Here is a 20714-nt window from a genome sequence, read left to right on the forward strand (position 1 = left end):
AGAATGACCATGTAAACTGCTCTGACAGACAATGGCCACTTAAAGTAGGTCAAAGGAAACAGGGCTGCTGTTCAGAAAGTGGTTTAGTGTGGCAGGGCTGTTTTTGACTAGTCTTTAATGACGAAAGTTAAGTAGGGAGATTTTAGATCAGCGTTGAGGCAAAAACATTGAAAATTATGTGGACCTACTGTTACTTTGAGGAGATGATTCTAGTAGACTTCAGATTAGCCCTTTGTAGAATATCTCATTTTGGGATTACTCAGGGGGCTCTCAGTCTAGCTGACAACTGAGCCATATGATTAACAAACAGAACTAGAAACCACAGGACATACAGGTGTACAGTGCATTGTTTGGTAATTCTGATTGAAAGATTGCAGTATTGATAGCATAGACTGCTGCAATATACAGCTGAAACCTCTTAACAAACCAGTAGGGGGATTGGAGCTTCATAGAAATGAGGCAGTGCAGGGTGAGGTGGTGGGATTTTTGGAATAATTAAGCAACTGTGATAAGAAGTCTGAGGAGTTCATCCAAACCCAGAGCAGCATGATCATTTGGTGATTCCAACAATGTAAGTAGCAGACAAAATGTGTGCTAAAAATGTGCCGAATTTGAGTAGCTCATGGTATATTGGCATTAACAATCATAGTTATGATACTATATGAGCTTCACAACAAATTTAATTGGAGGTTTGATGAGTCCTAAGTACTCAGCCAACCCCCCCTTAACACACATTGACTGTTCTCATTGCTTTGGCACTCCTGTTGCAGTTTTGCACAGCTGTTTAAGAGCTATGGAAAAAAACAGTCTGATTGGTTGAGAGGATCGTAATTAAAGTCATATGGTAATTATAATATAAGACTTTATGATAATATTTGCAGTCCATAAATTATTCAGATTGAGCAGGACTTGAATGTCCAAACACATTTAGGGGCTCGTTTTTATTAGATGTTTGATCTGTAGTTTCGATTACCTTCATTTTGACAGAGAACTGACTGGCAGCCACCAGGCCAAGGTGTAGAAATTAAGTCTAAAAAGTTGGGACAGTATGTGAAATGTTAAGGAAAACAGAAAGCACTGATTAGTAAGTTCTGATTGGCCCATATTAAATTGAAAACTATACAAAAGCAAGATATTTGTTGTTTTGCCCCATGAACATTATTGTTAGAGAGATTCCTCATGGGTTCTGTGAATCTTTTGATGGTATTGTGCACCATAGCAGGTGAAAAACCTAAAATCCTTGCCATTGCTCAATGTGGAACATTGTTCTTAAACTATTCTATTATTTGCTGGTGCATTTTTTTGGCACAGTGTGGATCCTCAATCTCCATCTTTGCTCAAAAAGTACTACGCCTTTTCTTCATGCTACTTATATTCAAGCATGATTGCATCACCTATTTAGGATTTCACACTGAAAGTGTCATTCTTTAGAATCAGTTTATATTTACAAAAAAACAATGTAAGACAGTGAATATCTTGTCTTTGTACTATTTAAATGCAGATTTACAAATCCACTTTTCCTAAAATCACTACTTTGTATTTTTTTTTGCATTCCACATTCTGTCGCAACTTTTTGGAAGTGAGGAAAAGTAGATTCCATTCATCAGAGATATATTTGAGTAGATGCAAGAAAGGTCACACTTTATTTTAATAGATTATCTACAGATGTCCAAATTACTAACAAGCTATCTAGTGGAACAGTTGATTTTCAACAACGTTCAGCTTAGTATTAGTAATATGTTTAGGTTTATCTTAATAGAATTGGTTACATTAACTTAAAGTTTAGTTGCATTTAATAGATAATTAGTTAAAGACAAGCTGAGCATCTACAAAGCTTCTGCAGTGGACTCTCAAAGTGTTACCTTAAAAAATATAATTAAGAGTACTGAGGAAAATTTTAATTCAGTTCTGCTTTAATTTAACAGTATGTGTGGTGTTGTTTAAAACAGAGCTACAATCTGCATTAACTCCAGTTACAGAGTGGCTTGTAATTCACTCCTGTGTGTCTGCTCAGTGCATTCAGACAGCATGTGGATAAGGAATACGTCAAAACAGCAGCCTTTTTAAAATTCATCACAGCTAAGTGGGTTAATTCTTACTCATGGTGTGTTTATAATCTTTGTTAGCTGAATGCCTCCAGACCATATCTTTTGGGAGCGGCTTCATGATGGATGTCTCCTTAGCACTGTTGCCAGGCAGCGAAGGTAAGCTGTGCATGCTGCTGTGCTCTGAATTGCTTTTCTCTTCATGCCATTTGTCTCCATTGCGTTTGTGTGAGTGAATGTCATGTTAAAATCTCAATGCTTTAGCCCTGTAATGGAGCCCCATTATGTGCCCCCTAACAAAGTATCTGCCGTGCAGTGCAATGCATATGCATTTTGATTGTGTCTTTTGGTTATAGATGGAGTCATTTGTCTGTCACATGGCTGTGCCTGTGCGTTGTGTTTATGGAGTGTAACTGAATCTTATTGTTCATGTAGTGCCCGTCTTGGCTTGTGGTGGAGATGACAGTAAAGTCTATCTGTATGTGCAGCTCAGTGGACAGGTATGTATGTATAATGTGTCACATCAGTGTAATACTGCTGATCAATACATGCTGAATTAGTTCAGAACTGTCTAATCCTAGATCAGTAATTGTATTATTATATATTGTCAACAGAAATTTTAGAATACTGTGCAAAATCGGAGACATTCATTTGAGTTGCTGTCAACTTTGGCCATTAAATAAGTTATTCATTTCTCAGGAGATATTTCTGAAGAGATTACATACAAGGTAATCCACTTACATAAAGAAGGGGACAGTCAAGGAAAAATAAGTGAAAAAACAGGAATTCCAAAACTAATATTTTTCAAAAAATGGGCCCAGCTGAGGTTAATCATGTCACTTCCTCTTCGGCTTTGTGGATAGCGCAGTGTGGTAGATCTCACAGGCACCTTATTAATGTAGATCACCAGCGTTAGTAAAATACATAAACACTGAAAAATTCATGAAAAATAAAGTTTATAAAATTGTATTTAGCCACTTGTCTACTGTGATTGTATCTATTGGTAATTTGTATTTGGTGCAATAAACATCAAATATTGAATTTTTCTTTTCTGAGAAAAAGATTTCCTGGTAACTGAAAACAAGTCTCTCAAAAAGAACGAAAACTGTAATAAAGGCAAAGGGACACACAATGCTATAAGAATGAATAACTTCTACTTAATGGGCATTTTGTCTGGAAATTACATAAATGAAGGATGATCTGTAACTGTTGCACAGAACTGTAGCTCAGAGTTTTAAATAAATTCTTCACATTTTTCCATCCTAATGCCTATCTACTGCATTAGTAGCATGCAGTTGTTTACAACAAGCAATAATTGTGTTGTTTTTCTCTGTATGGTAATCCTTTGATTTGGGAAGTACTGATATATATATATGTATGTATATATATATACACACACACACACACAGTACTATCTACTAGTATATAATAGAAGCCAATGGGCAGTTGTTGAAGCAAATTGAAAAAAGTATATCATTGTGTGTTGTTCAGTTTCAGAAGGTACTCACACTTCAAGGCCATGAGGATTGGGTTCGTGGGGTGGAATGGGCGGCCAACGGTAAGAGTTTCTACTTCAGTTCATGCTGTTTAGAAGGCAGATATGTTTATACTGTGCTAATGCACACAGTGCCTTAATCGTTCTCAGTTACTACTTCATACATCGTGTAATTGTTTTAAGAATATCCTAAAAGATTCATTATCCTATCCACTGCTCAACAGGACAGACATACTCAAACAAACTCATAAGGTGAAAGTGTGGTACTGCACTCAGACGAGTCTGAATATAAAACGCTTCACCCTCAGGGGCCTCTACCCAAATTGATTTCACTCTAGTGTGCCTTCATAATGCATGAAGCAAGCACTTCCTGCCAACTAAAGGCCCCATGCTCCACAGGACTGATATAGTGAAGCTGCTAAAGCAGGTGTCGTGTCTGTATCTGAATATGTGTTCAGATGGGGAGCTCCTTTTGGCCAGTTGTTCTCAGGACTGTCTGATCAGAGTGTGGAGGCTGGTGGTTAAGTGTGCACCACAGTCGGAGATGGCAGCTGAAGGAGACATCAAGATGAAGGAGGATGTGTTTGAGGCGAAGGGAAATGGTGAGACCTGCATAATTTTGCTGCATTTTTAACCCTATAGAAATAAATGTTATACGTTTTAGTAAAGCTAATTTAGGCAGGCATCGTTCCTCATTGTCATAAATATTATTATTTTTTTATCTAATGTTATGTTTATGTATTTGTACGTAAAAAAATTTATTGGCCCAAGTTTGGCCCAAAATTCCCATATCAGTTTAAACCAAATTATTCTTGAGTTGTAGGTAGAGCTGTTCCATTACAGGAATTTTAGAGTCTACACTGATTCCGAGTCCAAGTGACAGGAATTGATGGAGTGAGTTGCAAGAGTCGATTCCACACAACCTCCATTCCAAAAACCACGGTGTACAGAAGGACATCTGCCAAAAAAGAATACAGTATAATTAAACCTGAACTTAGCATAGAAAATTTGGTAAAATAACTCTTTCTAAATTAAGCTGACTAATGGGAGCTGGCTAAATTGTATCTGATTCTTCTGTCAGCTCCTTCAGGTGGGTAGATGTTTTGGTGCTAGCAGTGTTGTTTGTCAGGCAATTTTGCTGCAGGTTTTACATTTTGCTTAGTTTTCTACTTTGTCTGCAGTGAAATACAGTTGGACTTTCAATGTGCTCGTTATGGAAAGATCTATTTTTCATACAGACTGTCTAGACAGTGACAGCAGAATGTCTCACACTCAGTGCATGTGAGTGCAGCAAACCTGAACGTCACTGTGTGAAATTGAGTCCAAAGCTTTGGAGTTGACTCTTGATTCCCAAATTCCTGGAATCAAGAAATCAATTCTTTTGGGATTGGCTCTGAATCCTAGTTACAGGAGCGAAGAATGGTAGCCTGGACTCGCCAGCAGGTTCTGGCTATTTTAGGAGTTAGGGGATTAAAGCTGTATGATATGTGATGTATTTTTGGTGGATGTAAATGCTGTGTCGATCAGATGTAGAAGTTAGAGTTTCTTTTGATTCTTGAATGACAGATGCTGTTTGTCTGTTGCCATCGCTTAACTGCCCTCTCCCCCTCTCCATGCAGTATACGCAGTGACTCTTGAGACAGTATTAGCTGGCCATGAGAACTGGGTGTATGGCATCCACTGGCAGCCACCAGTTAACAAAGGTAACAGTCAGTGCTTTCTAACAGCTGTTTTGGGGAATGATGCATGATTTTATTTATATTTGTACTGGTTGATGTTTGTACTGGTTGATGTTTGTACTGTTTGACGTTCTTTGCTGTTTGTCTCCCCCTGCAGGGGGCTCGGTGGAACAGCCTCTGAGTCTGCTCTCTGCCTCCATGGACAAGACCATGATCCTTTGGGGGCCAGAGGACTCGTCAGGTGTGTGGGTGGAGAAGGTGAGTTCAGACAGTTTGCTGTTCTTTTTTCAGAGTGTTTTTCTTTTACAGAGTCATGAACTGCATGAACTGAGACTGTATTCCACTGACTCCCAAGGTGGCAGTGATTTGGCGCTTCAGAAACAGCTCAGCGTCTTATTTAGGGTTTTCTGTTTGTAGTACTATTACTAGAACTACTACTAAGAGTGTACATTTTTGTCATTGATTTGACATTGATTTCAATTCTTGTATTCATGAAATCTTATCATTATTATTATTTTATTTTGTTATTTTTATGATTGAGAAGTATTTTTAAGATTTCACTCAAGACACATGTTATTAGAGGAGCTGCTTACACAGTAGTATAATACAGATAATGAATACAGTACACCAAGTGTTTTTGTTGTGATATTTACAAATATCCTGAGAATTTAATTTTGGCTAAACATCACAATGCATCAGTATATTTTTACACCCCTATTACTTTCTAAATATCTCATTTTAAACTATACTATATGTAGTTTGATATTCTGTTACAAATTATTACTAATATATTGCACATTTTCATAGTATACAATATGCTTTACAGTATATAATTTTTCTGAGCTTTAAAACGTTGGAACAGACAAAAAAACAACCACTAGTGCCATATTTAAAAGATATTATCAGAAAATATGAATGCAGTGATATTCAATGTTTTGTACAGTGCAAAGCCAGTTATATCCAGTTATAAATCCAAAATAAAAGCTAAATCCAGTTATATAGGCCTAATTATGCTCTTGTAATGAAACATGCAGTTGGTCAGTGTTCTTTAAGTACTGACAGTTTCCACAGTATGTTCAGAAAAGCATACTGTGATGTAATGTGTTGTAATTTACCACAATAACAATGAATATCGCCATATTGCCCTATAACACACTTCTTTTAGATACATACAAAGCCTTGTCGTCACCAGACAACTGTATTATTTTCTGGAACCATTGCAGACAGAGCTGCTGGACAGCCTCACCCCACAGTGGGGTCACTGTGCCTTCTCTCTCTTCTTTCCGTACGTCCTCTGGCTCTCCTCCCGTCCACTTGTGAAGCTCTTCGGAGTCCACAGCAGGACGAGCAGGCAGCAGGAATGTGTTCTACAGCTGAAGCCAGATCCTCCGCTGTGCTCCACCCTCTCTGTCAGCCAGAGAACATCTGTTTGTTCTCTTCATCCTCTTAAAACCCAGGCTCTGCGTGGAGGAGAGGTTGGAGGAGCAAGGTCTTCTTCATCTGGCTGTGAGCCGATGACAGTGATGAGAGCCGTCACCCTGCAACAGAGCGGAGGTACCTGAGATAACCCCCTGGTGCTCAGTGTCAGCCTCAAAGCAGGCCAAACTTCCCCTTCATCCGTAACAAGGGGTTTTGATTGGCGTCCCAGCAGCAGATAACAGGCATGGCTCCATAGGTGATCAATAAGAGCGGCTACCTTTTGATCTTTCAGCGAGCAGGTACAGCTTTGTGGAGCTCAGATCAGTGCCGTCTCTAGAAGTTCCTGTTCCTGACACGTGGTGTCACGATGTGAGTTGCAGCTGGCTCACGTGCACCACTGTACCTGAGCTCATCCAATTAAAACTGATGGGCTACTTGCACCTTGCAATACAGCAACAGTTGTGAAAGAAATGGGAGTAATTGTACTTCTCTCTCGTGAAGTTGACGTAGTAAGAAAGCCTTGCATAAATCTCTTTTTTTGGGTCTGTGCTGCATACATGGAAATGCATTCAGTTCACCCTCTGTATTTTTTGGTAAAGGGCATATTAGATGAAGTGGGTCGTGAACTGGCTTATCAAACGCGACTCTGAGCCTTTGAACTGACAGGTTCCCTGCCTCCAAAGGAAGCAGGCGTCTGTTCTTGCACACTTTCCTTCACTTCCTCCCTCCAACCACCCATTTTCCAGCATTTCACACAGAGCTTGACTGCTTAAGAGCTGAGATTATATTATAGCTGCCTTCTTATGTAATATCTCCTGACAAAAGGCTAGAATTAATGAAAGCTGTGCGTCTAAACGTTGCACTAGAACAGGCTGGTTTTAAAGGAGAAATACTGAAGGCCTAGATCACGGCATCTCCAGCGCCACTTATTTCTTCGTAAATATGTTCGGGTCATTTAAACTGGACCGTGCTGCAGCGTTCTGATAGACTGCCTGTGAGAATGCCACTAAGCAGCAAATGACCAGCATCAGTGTGGCTAATTAACGCATTTAAAAAGGAGAGCCTCCTCCATAATGATTAGCCTAATTGGTTAGATTTAGTGGAGAGCTGGCTAGCAGTGGGGTGGCCAGACGGACTGCTGGGTAAAGTACGCCCTGCTAATAAGTCACACTGGCAGTTAAAGCTGTGGTGTGGTGTGGCGGGACCATAGCAAGGACCTGTCAGTCCTGAGCCATTAGCTGCATGCTAATGCTTTGTTAGTCCTGATAAATTGGAGCAGAGAGGTGATGAGTGGCTGGTAAAGAGCTCCAGCTACTCACTAAGGCAGAAATGAGCTAAGATGAGTCTAGATGGTTACTTTGGCTCATCACAGACAGCAGATCATCTTAAACAAACTGAACTAATCAGCTATTCCCAGTAGAGTTTGCTTGACTATTACTTTTTACTTGTCAACTAGTCATTCAAAAATTAATTAACTAATTTAAATATTGCCATGTTTTAAAAAAAGTTCTTGTGCATTTGCTGACCAGTACTCCACTTCGATTGATATGAGTTTGTTTTTTATTGTGCAGGTATCAGCTAAACTTTCTGTAATTGCTCAGTCGTATTAGAGACGATGGTTATTGAAACCTACCCAGGTTTGGCTTACAAGCCTGCATTTCAATTGAATTCTTGCACAGCTTGCAGTGGAACTGGTTTTTGTGTAGTATTTCCACACAAATAAAGCAAAAGTAAATCATTTGTTATTTTTCTTCTGTCTTTCTGCCTTTTCACTACAGTTTTTACTGCTGCTGAATGTCACACCTTGTCCTCAACTAGTTGACTGCTTCCCACAGCGCCAACTTGTGGATTTATTAGTCTACTAGTCTATGCAACCACTAATTGCCAGTGTGTGGATCTTAAATAACAGTTAAGTGGCAGGATTATGGGAACAGATTGAATTAAGACCTTTTCCAGTTACTTGTACTTTATATACTTTCAAACTCTAGTACCTTCCTGTCTTTTTTGCCTCCTTTGTGCTGTGAAATATGTCCAGCCATGTTCCAGACCTTCTGGTGAGTGTTTTGGACATGTACATTGCGCTACAGATCCATACTGTTATTCCCTCCGTAAACAAGACTGATTACACATTTTGCTTGCAGGAGCTTGGCATGATGTACGAGCAACAATGTGGACGGAATTCAAAATCAATCTGGTTAATGTTGCGTTGCTCTCTCCACAATGGCTCGCAGAGGTCTGTGCCACTCAAAGTGAAAGGCACACTTTATCGTCGTCATTAGTTCCGCCATGTCTCTCAGCAAGATGGGCCTGTGAAGGGCATCTCGCATGAGCCTGTGCTGGCGCTAAAGAGCGCCAGAACGCCCACTGCAGATATCCAATGAGATTTTGCATGTTTGGTCGTACATGCAAAATAATCTTAAAGGTTAGTCATGTCCTCAGCTCTCCGCGTGAGATTTCATAATCTTTGTGACTTGTTGAAGCAGGCCTTTTCAAACATGCTCAGTAAATAGTGAGTACATGGCTTAGAGTGTACAGCTTTTCTGTGCTCGGCATACCAATTGATTGTTCGTCATCGTTTGTGACTGTGGCGCTACTGACCAAGAAAAGAGTGTTCATGTTTTTCCGTGGCTGCTCCAGTGTCCTGTCACCTACTCAAGGTCAAAAGGGGGATAATTTTTAGAACCTACAGACTGAGCCAACTCAGAGCCATGGTGGGTGGCAAGAAATAACATCCAGAAAGAACATCTTCGAAGAATCTGATTTGATTATGTAACTTGTACAAATGCAAGCTTTTTTTTTTTCCTCCTTCCTTTTTTATGTCTGGAATTGTTGCCAAATGCAAATGATCTCAATCAGTCTGCATTAGTCCTTGCTTGTACACTGCCATAAATACAAGCAGAGCCAGGTTAGCCCTGATGGCATAATCATGACTAATTATCTTGTTTTATATGATGTTAGTGCTTGCTTCGCAGCACGACTGGCTTCCTCCATTAATGTGAGACACTCAAGCGGCATTAAGCGTGTTAGACACGGGCCAGACAGAGGGCACAGTACTCTTTTTGTTTTACAATTTGTCGGGGAAATGAATATGGCGCTTTGGTATTCATAGCCTTGCCAGGTCAAGGGAGTTTAGCCTATAGTCTAATTCATCCTATGTGTAAGCAAAGCTATTTTCTGTATAGTTTTGCTTGGACTGAGGCCTCCATTTGTTTTAATGTGACATGGTGCACACTGACTGTGCTCAGGACTGCATTAACGTGTTTGAATGAAGTTTTTTTTTTTGCCTCCCCCTTAATAGCCTCTGCTTTGCATAATTCCTGCTTTGGCCTGTCTGTTTGATTTATTTGGGGTTCCGCATATGCACTTTGTAATGTTGCTTAATAATAGATGGCTAAACTAAGATGGAGCACAGCTGCAGACTTTGGCTCCCATTGGCCAGGATTCATGGCCAGTAATTAGTGGCCTCTGTGACCAGCAGATTCATGAGGGGCAGCGAGACTGACGCATTCGCTGTGACTCCTCCACTCTTTCCCATTTACTGTCAAACAAAGCACCTTAAAGCACCTGCTTCCTTAATTGGCAGTCAATGGGAGTAGCTTCACAGAATCTTGAGATGATTTTTCTGTGATGGAGTTTTGCCGCAAGCTTGTTTTTCACCCCTCATCGCTCTGAATGTGCTCGTAAGGCGCCCACTTGAAATGATATAGGCCTGAAAGATTTTACTGTTTATCGACTTTCCAACCACTCTAGGAAAGTGGCCTCTGAGGAGTTGGCAATCTTGCTGTTAGTAACAAGACTTATAGCCAAGACGGTACTAAAGAATGTTTGTCTACCTGCATACGTGAGCTCTTCAAGGAGAACTTTCAAAACCACCACTTGTGTTGGCTTGTGTCCAGGTGCGTGTTGGGGAGGTAGGAGGAAACACGCTGGGCTTCTTTGGCTGCCAGATGAGCCCTGACGGCTCCAAGATTCTGGCTCATGCTTTCCACGGAGCGCTGCACCTATGGTATAAAGACCAGGGCCAGCAGGTAGGTCCCAAACCTTATCAGTCAACCATTAAATCACCTTATCTGGAGCTTCCAGGAGATACAGCTGAACTCACTTTTTAAAGTTGAAGAAAAGTACATGATGCAAGAAAAACATTAAACAAAAAAAGACAAAAAACGGGGAAAGGTGTAAAACTAATCTAAGAAACCTAAAACTACAGTTTAATATGTAATTTGTCATGCAGTTTTCCGCTGAGCATTTTATCCCAAAGCAAGCAAGCAAAGTTTATTTATATAGCGCGTTTTACAACAGGTGTTGTCACAAAGCAGCTTTACAAGGAAGTCAGCATTACAGAAAGAAATCTGGGTCCAAACCCCCGTGAGCAAGCCAGAGGCAACAGTGGCAAGGAAAAACTCCCTAAGAGAAACAGGAAGAAACCTTGAGAGGAACCAAGACTCAGAAGGGGAACCCATCCTCCTCTGGTCGACACTGGATAGTAAACATTGTTAGTATAAAGTATTATAGTACAAAAACAGGGAAAACAGGTGGAGCAAATGATTAATTTGATTAGTTTAGTTCATGCATCAGCAGCAGCATCAGCAGCAGCATCAGTGGGGTCAGGTTGTAAGGGTGAGGTTTGCACGGCGTAGTACAGCATGAAGCTCAATGGTGGTCAAGCTGGTCCAGAGGGCTGGCGAGCAGTGGCACCCGATCAAGGCATAAGAGGCAGCAGCATCAGACGCACAGGATGGGCAGCTGTTCAACTCGGCAAAGAAAAGAAAGAAAGGAAAAACACACAGAGAGTCAGTTCTGTAATGGGTGATTGATTAATTTGATTAGTTTAAGTTTTTGATTAGTTTAGTTCATGCGGCAACAGCAGCAGCATCAGTGGGGTCAGGTTGTGAGGGTGAGGTTTGCACGGTGTTGTACAGCAAGGTCATTGGTGGTCAAGCTGGTCCAGAGGGCTGGCGAGCAGTGGCATCCGATCAAGTCAGAAGAGGCAGCAGCATCAGACGCACAGGATGGGCAGCTGTTCAACTCGGCAAAGAAAAGAAAGGAAAAACACACAGAGAGTCAGTTCTGTAATGGGTGTGAGTTCTGTAATGGGTGACTGATCACAGATTACAGTGTTAGCAGAGCAGCAGAGACTCTGGCAGGTATAGAACTGACAGGGAAAACTAATTACCAAAGGCTTGACTATACAAGTAAGTTTTTAGCCTAGACTTAAACACTGAGGCTGTGTCTGAGTTCCGAACTTTAACAGGAAGATTATTCCAAAGCTGGGGGGCTTTGTATGAGAAAGCTCTCCCCCCTGACGTAACTTTATTAATTCTAGGTACTAATAGTAAGTCAGCACCTTGTGATCTAAGTAGGCGTGATGGTTCATAGTGGGAGAGAAGTTCACTCAGGTGCTGAGGGGCGAGTCTGTTTAGAGCTCTATAAGTCAGTAAGAGAATTTTATAATCAATGCAAAATTTAACTGGTAACCAGTGTAAGGTTGATAAAACTGGGCTGATGTGGTCAAACTTTCTGGTTCTAGTAAGAACTCTGGCTGCAGTGTTCTGGACTAGCTGAAGCTTGTTAAGGCTTTTGCTGGAACATCTAGCCAGCAGGGCATTACAGTAGTCTAGCCTTGAAGTAATAAATGCATGAACTAACTTTTCTGCATCCTGTAGAGATAATGCATTTCTCAATTTAGCAATATTGCGGAGATGCAGGAAGGCTGTCATCAGTTTCATGTTTTCATCCATCAGCGTTCTTTCACTATGGAATGCACCATGCAAACATTTCATACAATCAGTGAGAACCCCTGTGAGATAACTAGTCTACCTTGCTAACTGCACATTTTAGCTTGTTAACCTCCTCATCTGATGGGTCATTTGTGTTGTTTCAGTAATCTATTCTCTCCATTGTAATAATGATTTGAGCACAGTTTCTACAATAAGTGCAATAAGGTATTTTCCTAAATGTCTGGCTCATTCTACATTCACCAGCAAGCAGACTTTGAACATTCTGGCTCCAAAAATCCACCCTAAAGCACCTTCAGGATACGTCATCAGAAGGATGTTTTGTCTATTCTTTGAATGATAAAATCTCACTCTACAGTGATGAGTGATGATGAAATGTGTAATTTTGACCAGAGTGTGCTTTTAGGTGAAATGTAGGAACGAATGCTGACTGGGTTTGGGTTGTTGTCTTGTGCAGGGAGAGTGGAGTCCAGGAGTGGTGTTGTCGGGGCACTTTAATGCAGTGCAGGATCTGAGCTGGGATCCAGAAGGGGAGTTTCTACTCAGCGTCGGCTCAGACCAGACCACCAGGCTCTTTGTGCCATGGAGAAGAAACTGCTCACAGGTTTCAGATTTAAATTCAAATCTAATTTTACTGCAGAGACAGTTAAACCAACTTGTACCTTTCAGAGCAAACATGATCTCTGTTAAATCTGTACTTCCATTCAGAAGTTTGGAATCACTTATTATATTAATAATGGGCATTACTTTTAAATTTGTTACTCAATAATAACTTTTACAATCCGGATTGAAATAAGCGGGAATGTATTTTTGTATTTTTTATTCAATGTCTGGAAGTTTTTAGGAACAACACAAAGTTATAAATGATAAATAGCAATTATCTGTAATTATATAATTATTTGTTTTGTGTCACATTTTCTCCATTGAAATTTGATCACAACTTTCAAGTATAACATTGTATTGTATCACGTTGGATCATATTGCATCATTGTATAATAACTAGTATGTTACCTTGTGGCTTCTGTGTTAGCTTGCGTCTGATGTATTATTTTGTGGCTAGAGCACTAGGTCAGGACACTGTAAAGCACAGCTTTTGATTCAGATATTGTCCTTTTGTAATGTTGAATGCTCTAATAAGCTGGAAACTGTAACAGTGGTGTATATTAATGTAAGGTGCATTTTCAGGTACTCCTTATTTTTGCTGTACCAAAAATGCGAGACACCGCTGTATTAGATAAGACTAAATAAACTCAGTTTATCCTCTTTGATGCGTCTGAATGTCTTCATCGTTACAGCTTCCTACAAAGTAATAGTGTTATATTGCAGTCATTTCATTCACTGTATGTAAAGTACAGCAAAAATTGTTTTTATATTATTGATAACAGTGATTTCAACCTGCTGAATTGTGATTCCGAAGTTTTGAACAGTAGTGTACATAGACATTTGAAATGCTGCACTAAAGAAGACGTGAGAAGAACTGCATGTGTTAATGTGCAGTAATGTTTTAGGATGCTCTCACTGTGTGATTTATTCACTCCAGTTGCGCTGTGCGTGTGTATGTGTATATGTGTATTCAGGTGACTTGGCACGAGATTTCCAGGCCTCAGATTCACGGCTATGACATGCAGTGCCTGGCCACGGTTGGCCGATTCCAGTTTGTCTCTGGAGCAGATGAGAAGGTGCTGCGTGTGTTCAGGGCCCCACGCAACTTTGTGGAGAACTTTGCCAACATAGCGGGCACCTCTCTGGAGAAACTCATGGCTTCTACTGTAAGTATTCACAATCCTCTATTCTTGGAAACATAATTATGCCACGTGGATCCTCAGCGTTAATTACATTTTTTCTCTCAGTCTTGCAGCATGAATTCTTCTTGGGCTCCCTTTTCTTCTGTTTAAATATCGTGCACCTTAATTATGATTGCATATACTGTAGTTAACACAGTTCCATTCGCTTTCCTGTGATCATGATTTTGATTTATGGGGGCAAGTATGTTGTGAAATGCATGTAAAAATATATCATATATGCTTTAATGCAGTGGCTCTCATACAGTTACATTGTGATAATAATATTTGGTTTTGATTTGTCTTCCCTTGGATCTCCATGATGGCAGGATGCAGCAGGTTTACCCGAAGGAGCGAGCACACCTGCTCTTGGCCTCTCCAATAAGGCTGTGTTTCAAGGTACACATCTCCTTTGGAGCTCATGGTTGTTTTCTGTTGAACAGGCCCGTAATGACTTGCTTGCTATTGCTTTAGTCAGACAAATGCTGACGTTTTCCACCTACTGTTTTGATTGACAGGTGACCTTGCAATTCAGAACACGCAGGTGGAAGGGGAAAATTTCAACAGTGTGTCTGACCAATACAAGGAGTCCTACTTCCACCCTCTCAGTCTAACAGGTACACACTGTTATGTTAGCCTGTGGAAGCTGCTAACAAACTGCATACTAGCTAGCAGCCATTTACCACTGAGCTATCAAATCTGATACACAATCTAGCAGCCAACTTATAGCCTGCATGTTGCCCATAGTTTTTGCCAGCAACGTCAGAAACCACTATTTCACAGTTTACTATGTGGTCTAAAGCAGGTGTTCTCAAACTTTTCCACTTCACCAACATATTTATCACTAGAGAGCATGAAGGCCCACAGGAAAACAGTTTTTGTTAAAGATATGTCAAGAACCCAACTTTTTGGGGGAATTCTTCAACTCAGCGTGTGTTTGGGTCATATCACTGAACACAAAATATGAACAAAATGACAGGTGGCAAATTAAGTGGATTGTGTATTTGGAATTAAGTGGATTGTGTATTGGAATGAATATATTTTTAATCACTTTTATTATTTGTTATTTTATTATATTGTCACGAGTCGGCAACTGAAACGGGGGGGGTTGTTGTTTTTAGCTGGTAAGGAGCAAAAAATAGATGAAGCTGCCATTGTGTGCCATTTTTGCAGGCATTGTATTGTTAATATTCTTTGCCATTTGATAACATTTTATAATATATTATATATATATATTATGTTTGAAATATTTCAATTTTAATACTAAGTCTTCTTTTTCACTGATTTTTTTAACCGGCCCACTGTGGACCACTGGCACCCACTCACTATTTGCCTGTGAACCACCAAAGGGTGCTTTGTGGCCCACTTGTGGTACAGAGCCCAGTGGTTAAGAAACTTTGCTCTAAAGCAAATATGTGACGATTTGGGCTTGCAGTTTGCACAATGCTAATTGGTGAGGTATAAATTTTGTTACTTGTTAGCTACATTAGCAGCATAACTCCTGTGCAAAACTAAAGAAGCAGCAGACACTAGACATGTCTTGCCAGATTACTGGGTGGTTAATTTGTGCTCTCTCTCTTTATGTAACTCTCTTAATGGTCGCTTTGATGATAACAGTATGTATTGCTGAGTCTGAAATGGTCCTCTGCTACTTATTTAATGCACTGCACAGGTCATGAAACTATGGCTTCTACACCCAAATATTGCACTAATTGTTAGACAGGGAGTCGTGCAGTTTATGGCTGAGTATAAATGGCTTTCTATTAGACATGTAATGCATATAATAGTTGGGTGAAAAATATTTCATGACCCACATAGAGCAGTACGCAGGGAGTAGGGAGCCGTTTGAGACTCAGCCTATATCGTAAGATGATTTGGGGAACTGTTAAGCTCCTGGGAAATCTCACTAAACCGGTAGCTTAGGTAGAGCGTCAGTCTGCAGCCTATTAGAAAAATTGAGGTGCTGTATATTCACTTGTAGTGTTCCTCCAATCTCAACCGCAACTGCTATTGCAAAGAAATTAAGTGATGTTTTCTCTGTATTATTTACATGGATTTCACTGAGGGCAGCAGTCTCTGTTGTAACCCCATAGAGTCTGCCTTGCTGAGGCACAAGGAAGAGTCAGAGAGCTCAACCTGCTAGAGAAATCTCTGTGCTGTGCTGCTGAGAGTAGACAAGAGCAGGTATCTAGTCTGAGAGTCCAGGCCCCCAGAACCCACCTACACCAGCAGTAGACCTGCTCAGCTCAGTGGAGGCTTTCCTGGCCTGTGCCTGGAAAAGACAATGACGGCCCACGTTTGTGACGAGATTATTAGGGACTGCCTTCGCAGGCTGAACCGTACAACTGGGGCATGAATCAAAGATACTGGAGACAAATGTTATTACTGGAATTGACTGTGTGAGGAGGGGGTCTGTGCGCGTGTTTGCATGCCGAGTGTAATGGCAGGAGGAGGGGTTTATGCGTCTCTCGCTCCAGGCAAACAGGCAGACGCTGTCAATGTGATTGAAAAAGCTCCTTAATCTGAAATCATAATTAGAAAGAAGGCTTATATAATTGCAAAGTTAAAATATTGATGACTCTGGGCTATGGGGAGTGCAATGAGGCAGACCTAGAGTTGTTAACAGAATAATGCAACACTTTCCCGCTCTCTCTCTCTTGCACCCGCTCTCGCTCTTTCTTTCCTTCTAGAGGGACAAAGAAGGGAATAATTAGAGGCAAATGACAAACCAGGGTTGAATAAAACACGGGTTCAGCTTTCGACTCCGTTTCAGCTCAAATTGGGCACATGTTGCATTAGTATCTGTTTTTGAATGATGAGGGGCGTTCCTAGTCTTGCATTAAGAAAAGTAAATTTGATTTGCTTGAAATCTGAAAGCTAACAGCCATTGAAAATTGTGCAGAAAGCTTTTATTGTTGGAAATAGCATTTGAGGTAATTGGTGAGGGATTATTTTGATGCTAAATAGATGAGCCTTGTGAAAAGCTGAAAAAAAAATGCCTTGGAGTGTTTACTCAATTCTCACAGCATTATCTGTGTGTATGTGTGTGTGTGTATGCGTGTGTGTATGTATATGTGTTTCCAGAGCCCCCACCAGAGGATCACCTTCTCCAAAACACTCTTTGGCCTGAGGTTCAGAAGCTGTGAGTCCTATTTATTCTCATTTGTGCCTCCTTAGCAGCACTGATGTGGCTGAAGCAAGCAGTAATGCTGTGCAGCGTTAGTGTTACAGCATCAGCCCTGTGCAGCACTAATAATGCAGTGCAGGAGTCCTTTAGAAATCGTGAGCAGTGAGTCCAGACCCAAGCACCTTTTCCCCACCCTGTCTGCTGTGACACTAGGGAAGATAAATTCAGCCCTGCTTTATTAAAGGGACTTGTTTTGCTCTCTCCCTTTTGTGAAAATGAATGCTGTATACCAGGTTATTGGCTTAATGCGTTTGTGAAAGGCCCAAGTTTCAGCTTTATTTCCTACCAGGCTTGTGTCATCGCAAAATTGTCCTCATTTGCTTCCTGAGCTCATTGTATTGTTTCAGTTATTTTTGCACATAAAATGAGATTTGTACATTTAAAGAGGGAACAGACATTACATTGTTGAATTGTGCTCTCAGTGGCATTCACAAAGGGAGGTAAAGTAGGGAATTGCTCTTAATGCAGTTTCCCTAATCGGTTACGCATAATCTAATTTTGAGCAGATTAATTAGATTCGTATCAACAGGGTATTTATAGAAACCGTTTCACATTATGCAAATATTTCTCCCTACAATGCATTTGTGTTTGGTTGAAATAAACAAAATGATGTATATTAAATAATGTAATTAGTAGCCATCTCTTCCTCGGTCATTAGCTCTGGTGAGCGTTTTGAGTCATGGCTGATTCTGCCTGCTAAATTGAAAGACTCAGACTATGCTGTGTTCCGTATGCCGTAGATAGTAGCTGTAGGCTTAGTCTCTTCAGCTTCCTGAGCTTTTTACCCAGCGTCTCAAATGACTAAGCAGGCGGTGTAATAGCTGCTGTAACGTGTGCCTTCCTGCCCCCCCTCATACAGCCATGCTCTGCTTCTTGCAAAAAAAGAGCATCCTGGCCTCAAATGCTGTCCTGACAGGTTCTCTAAGCACCTACTGTGTTAAGGTTTAGTTTCTGAGACAGAAGTGACAGAAACCTCATTAACATAGCCTTTCTCTCTGTCTCTCTCCAGGTATGGTCATGGCTTTGAGATGTTCTGTCTGGCATCAGATTCTTCAAGAACAGTGGTGGCCTCAGCGTGTAAGGTACTGTCACAATACGCACCAGACCATTAGCATTACAATATTCTTCCTGTCTAGACTGTTTCCCTCCTCCTGCCTGGATTTAGCTCGCAACTTTTACAGTGCCTGAATTGGAGCCATTCATTCAGAGCTGTATGTTGAAAAATTCTTAGTTTGATTGACGGGTGCACTTCCTTATTGCACACTGGATAAGCACTTCTAAAGCTTTTTTCCCATTGAAATTTACTCTGTATATCTTTATTAACCCTGCCAATTTCATTGGTCCAAATTGTTCTTTGTTGTTCCTCACTAATCCAAAAAAAAGCTACCTCTTAGTCAGTGTGGACAGAAATTATTGCCACCCTAAAAAGGAGGTTTTTGTCACTGATTAGATTTGAAGCCTGCCAGGTTCTTGGAAAAAAACATCCTGGCAAGTGAGATTAGCGTGAGTGTGAGATTTTCACAGAGTAGGAACTTATTGAAAATTAAGCCCAAATTGTACCAAATATTTTCTCACACTTTCTTCACAGATCGCTGGGTGTGTAGGGGTGTATGTGCCATTGGTTAAAGCCAGTTTCCTTTACACCTGCTGTAATGTGCTTCTTATTTAACCCTTTAAACTGCAGGCTTATTTTTTAGTTATTAAACTTGAGACTTTACATTATTCAGTAACTACTAGGTAACTAATACTTGAAGGGAGAACAACTGAGTTACAGTGGCACACATAAAGGGGAATTCCATCGATTTTAAACATCTCCATAATTCAGTGTTTTGAAAAGTCATTCAGAGTGGTTTATTGTGAAATTGAACATTGCTGAGCCATTTTATTTGCTATCTAAATCCCATCAGTGAAACTTACATGTGTCTTCTGAGTTTTATATGCAGTGGTAAGAAAGGTAAAATAGTGGTAAATCTGAAACATTTTCTTTAGATACTGTTTTTCCCCTATAATTCTCTGCATATACCTTTCCACACTGAACAGATTTTAGAAATACATTGTAGTCCCTAACCTTCTTAAAATGATCAAAAATCAGTATCTCATGCATCAGCCAGTGTATTCTTAATCATTTCATATAATAACTTTGCGCAAGGGAGCTTTTAGAGGCATTAAACTTGTCTGGTTCCTATCACCACCACTGTGAACAATTCTGATTCAGTACGTTTCTCTAGAACAGAACATTTTACATCAAACCACTTTAAGTAACTGTTTAGATCTTAACTGTTTTATTATGCAGAAATTTTGAAATATTCCTGTTTCATTCATTGTAGCTAGTCTTCCCTCTGAGGCCACTGTGTCCTGGCCTGGCTTGACTTTGTGCCTCTGTCTGCCTACACTGGGTGCAAGCATAGCTTTGTAACTAGGAGCACGTTCTACATGTCGGCAACTATCGCTCACAGGCCATGTTTATCCCTCAGCAGGTCGAGGGAGGGTGGTCTAGCAAACTAGAGCTGACCTCTGCTGCAATGTGTTCCACTGCTGCCCACAGGCATATGCATGGGAGACACCCCACAAGCCCTGTTACATGACCTGGTCAGGCAGAGGCAGAGGGTTTTGGTGTTTGGTGGGGAAAAAAAAACAACTCTATTTACCTGGAGCTTTCATCCCCTTTGCTTTCATGGCACTTTTAGAGGTGACTTTGAGTTTAACTGCAGTTGAGCTGTTATGTCACGGCATTTCTGACATCCTGTGACAGGCACGTTAAACATGACGTCCTCAGCTGCCTTTCTTGTAAACAGTCAGTCAGACAGTGTTCAGACTACTCCCAGACTGCTAGAATGCGTCTCTTGCTGCCCACAGGCGTCTAAAGCAGAGCACGCAGCCATCCTGCTCTGGAGCGCCTCCTCCTGGAAACAGCTGCAGGCACTCCCTTGCCACAGCCTGACTGTCACTCAGATGGCATTCTCCCAAGATGGACGGCTGCTCCTCGCCGTGTCCCGAGATCGCACCTGGTCTCTATGGAGAAGGGAGGACCCTGGCGCTGACAGCTCAGGTAAACATATTATTATTATTGTGATAAATTACATCATGAAATGCTTTTCTGAGTATTTCATCAGTACTTCTAGAACTTAGTACAACTGCATGTAACATAAAGAAAATTTTGCTGAATTAAGACCTGTTATAGAGAGCCTGTAAATAACAGCAACTAGTGCATAGCAGAGATGGGGGACTTGACTCAGACTCGCGACTCTACTTGGACTAGAGACTTACCACTTATGAATTTTTCACCTGACAAAAGACGCAAACAAAATTGATTAAATTAGGACCTCCAACTTTAATGTGATAAATGAATAAAATCTTTCCTTTGCTATGGTTG

At 40.7% G+C, this 20714-nt stretch overlaps 1 protein-coding gene across 1 annotated transcript in view; it reads left to right on the forward strand.

The window, feature by feature from the left end:
• elp2 (elongator acetyltransferase complex subunit 2) overlaps nucleotides 1–20714 on the forward strand; it is a 30942-nt gene that overhangs the window by 3649 nt on the left and 6579 nt on the right. The window contains exons 5-18 of the mRNA XM_036566415.1: nucleotides 2127–2204; nucleotides 2481–2545; nucleotides 3537–3603; nucleotides 3999–4142; nucleotides 5160–5243; nucleotides 5377–5477; nucleotides 10535–10666; nucleotides 12831–12977; nucleotides 13951–14142; nucleotides 14484–14553; nucleotides 14673–14771; nucleotides 17239–17296; nucleotides 18351–18423; nucleotides 20198–20390. Coding sequence (XP_036422308.1) covers nucleotides 2127–2204; nucleotides 2481–2545; nucleotides 3537–3603; nucleotides 3999–4142; nucleotides 5160–5243; nucleotides 5377–5477; nucleotides 10535–10666; nucleotides 12831–12977; nucleotides 13951–14142; nucleotides 14484–14553; nucleotides 14673–14771; nucleotides 17239–17296; nucleotides 18351–18423; nucleotides 20198–20390 — 1503 coding nt within the window. The remainder of the gene's footprint in view (nucleotides 1–2126; nucleotides 2205–2480; nucleotides 2546–3536; nucleotides 3604–3998; nucleotides 4143–5159; nucleotides 5244–5376; nucleotides 5478–10534; nucleotides 10667–12830; nucleotides 12978–13950; nucleotides 14143–14483; nucleotides 14554–14672; nucleotides 14772–17238; nucleotides 17297–18350; nucleotides 18424–20197; nucleotides 20391–20714) is intronic.

This window comes from Colossoma macropomum, unplaced genomic scaffold (assembly GCF_904425465.1).
Source record: "Colossoma macropomum unplaced genomic scaffold, Colossoma_macropomum, whole genome shotgun sequence".
Taxonomy (NCBI): Eukaryota; Metazoa; Chordata; class Actinopteri; order Characiformes; family Serrasalmidae; genus Colossoma; species Colossoma macropomum.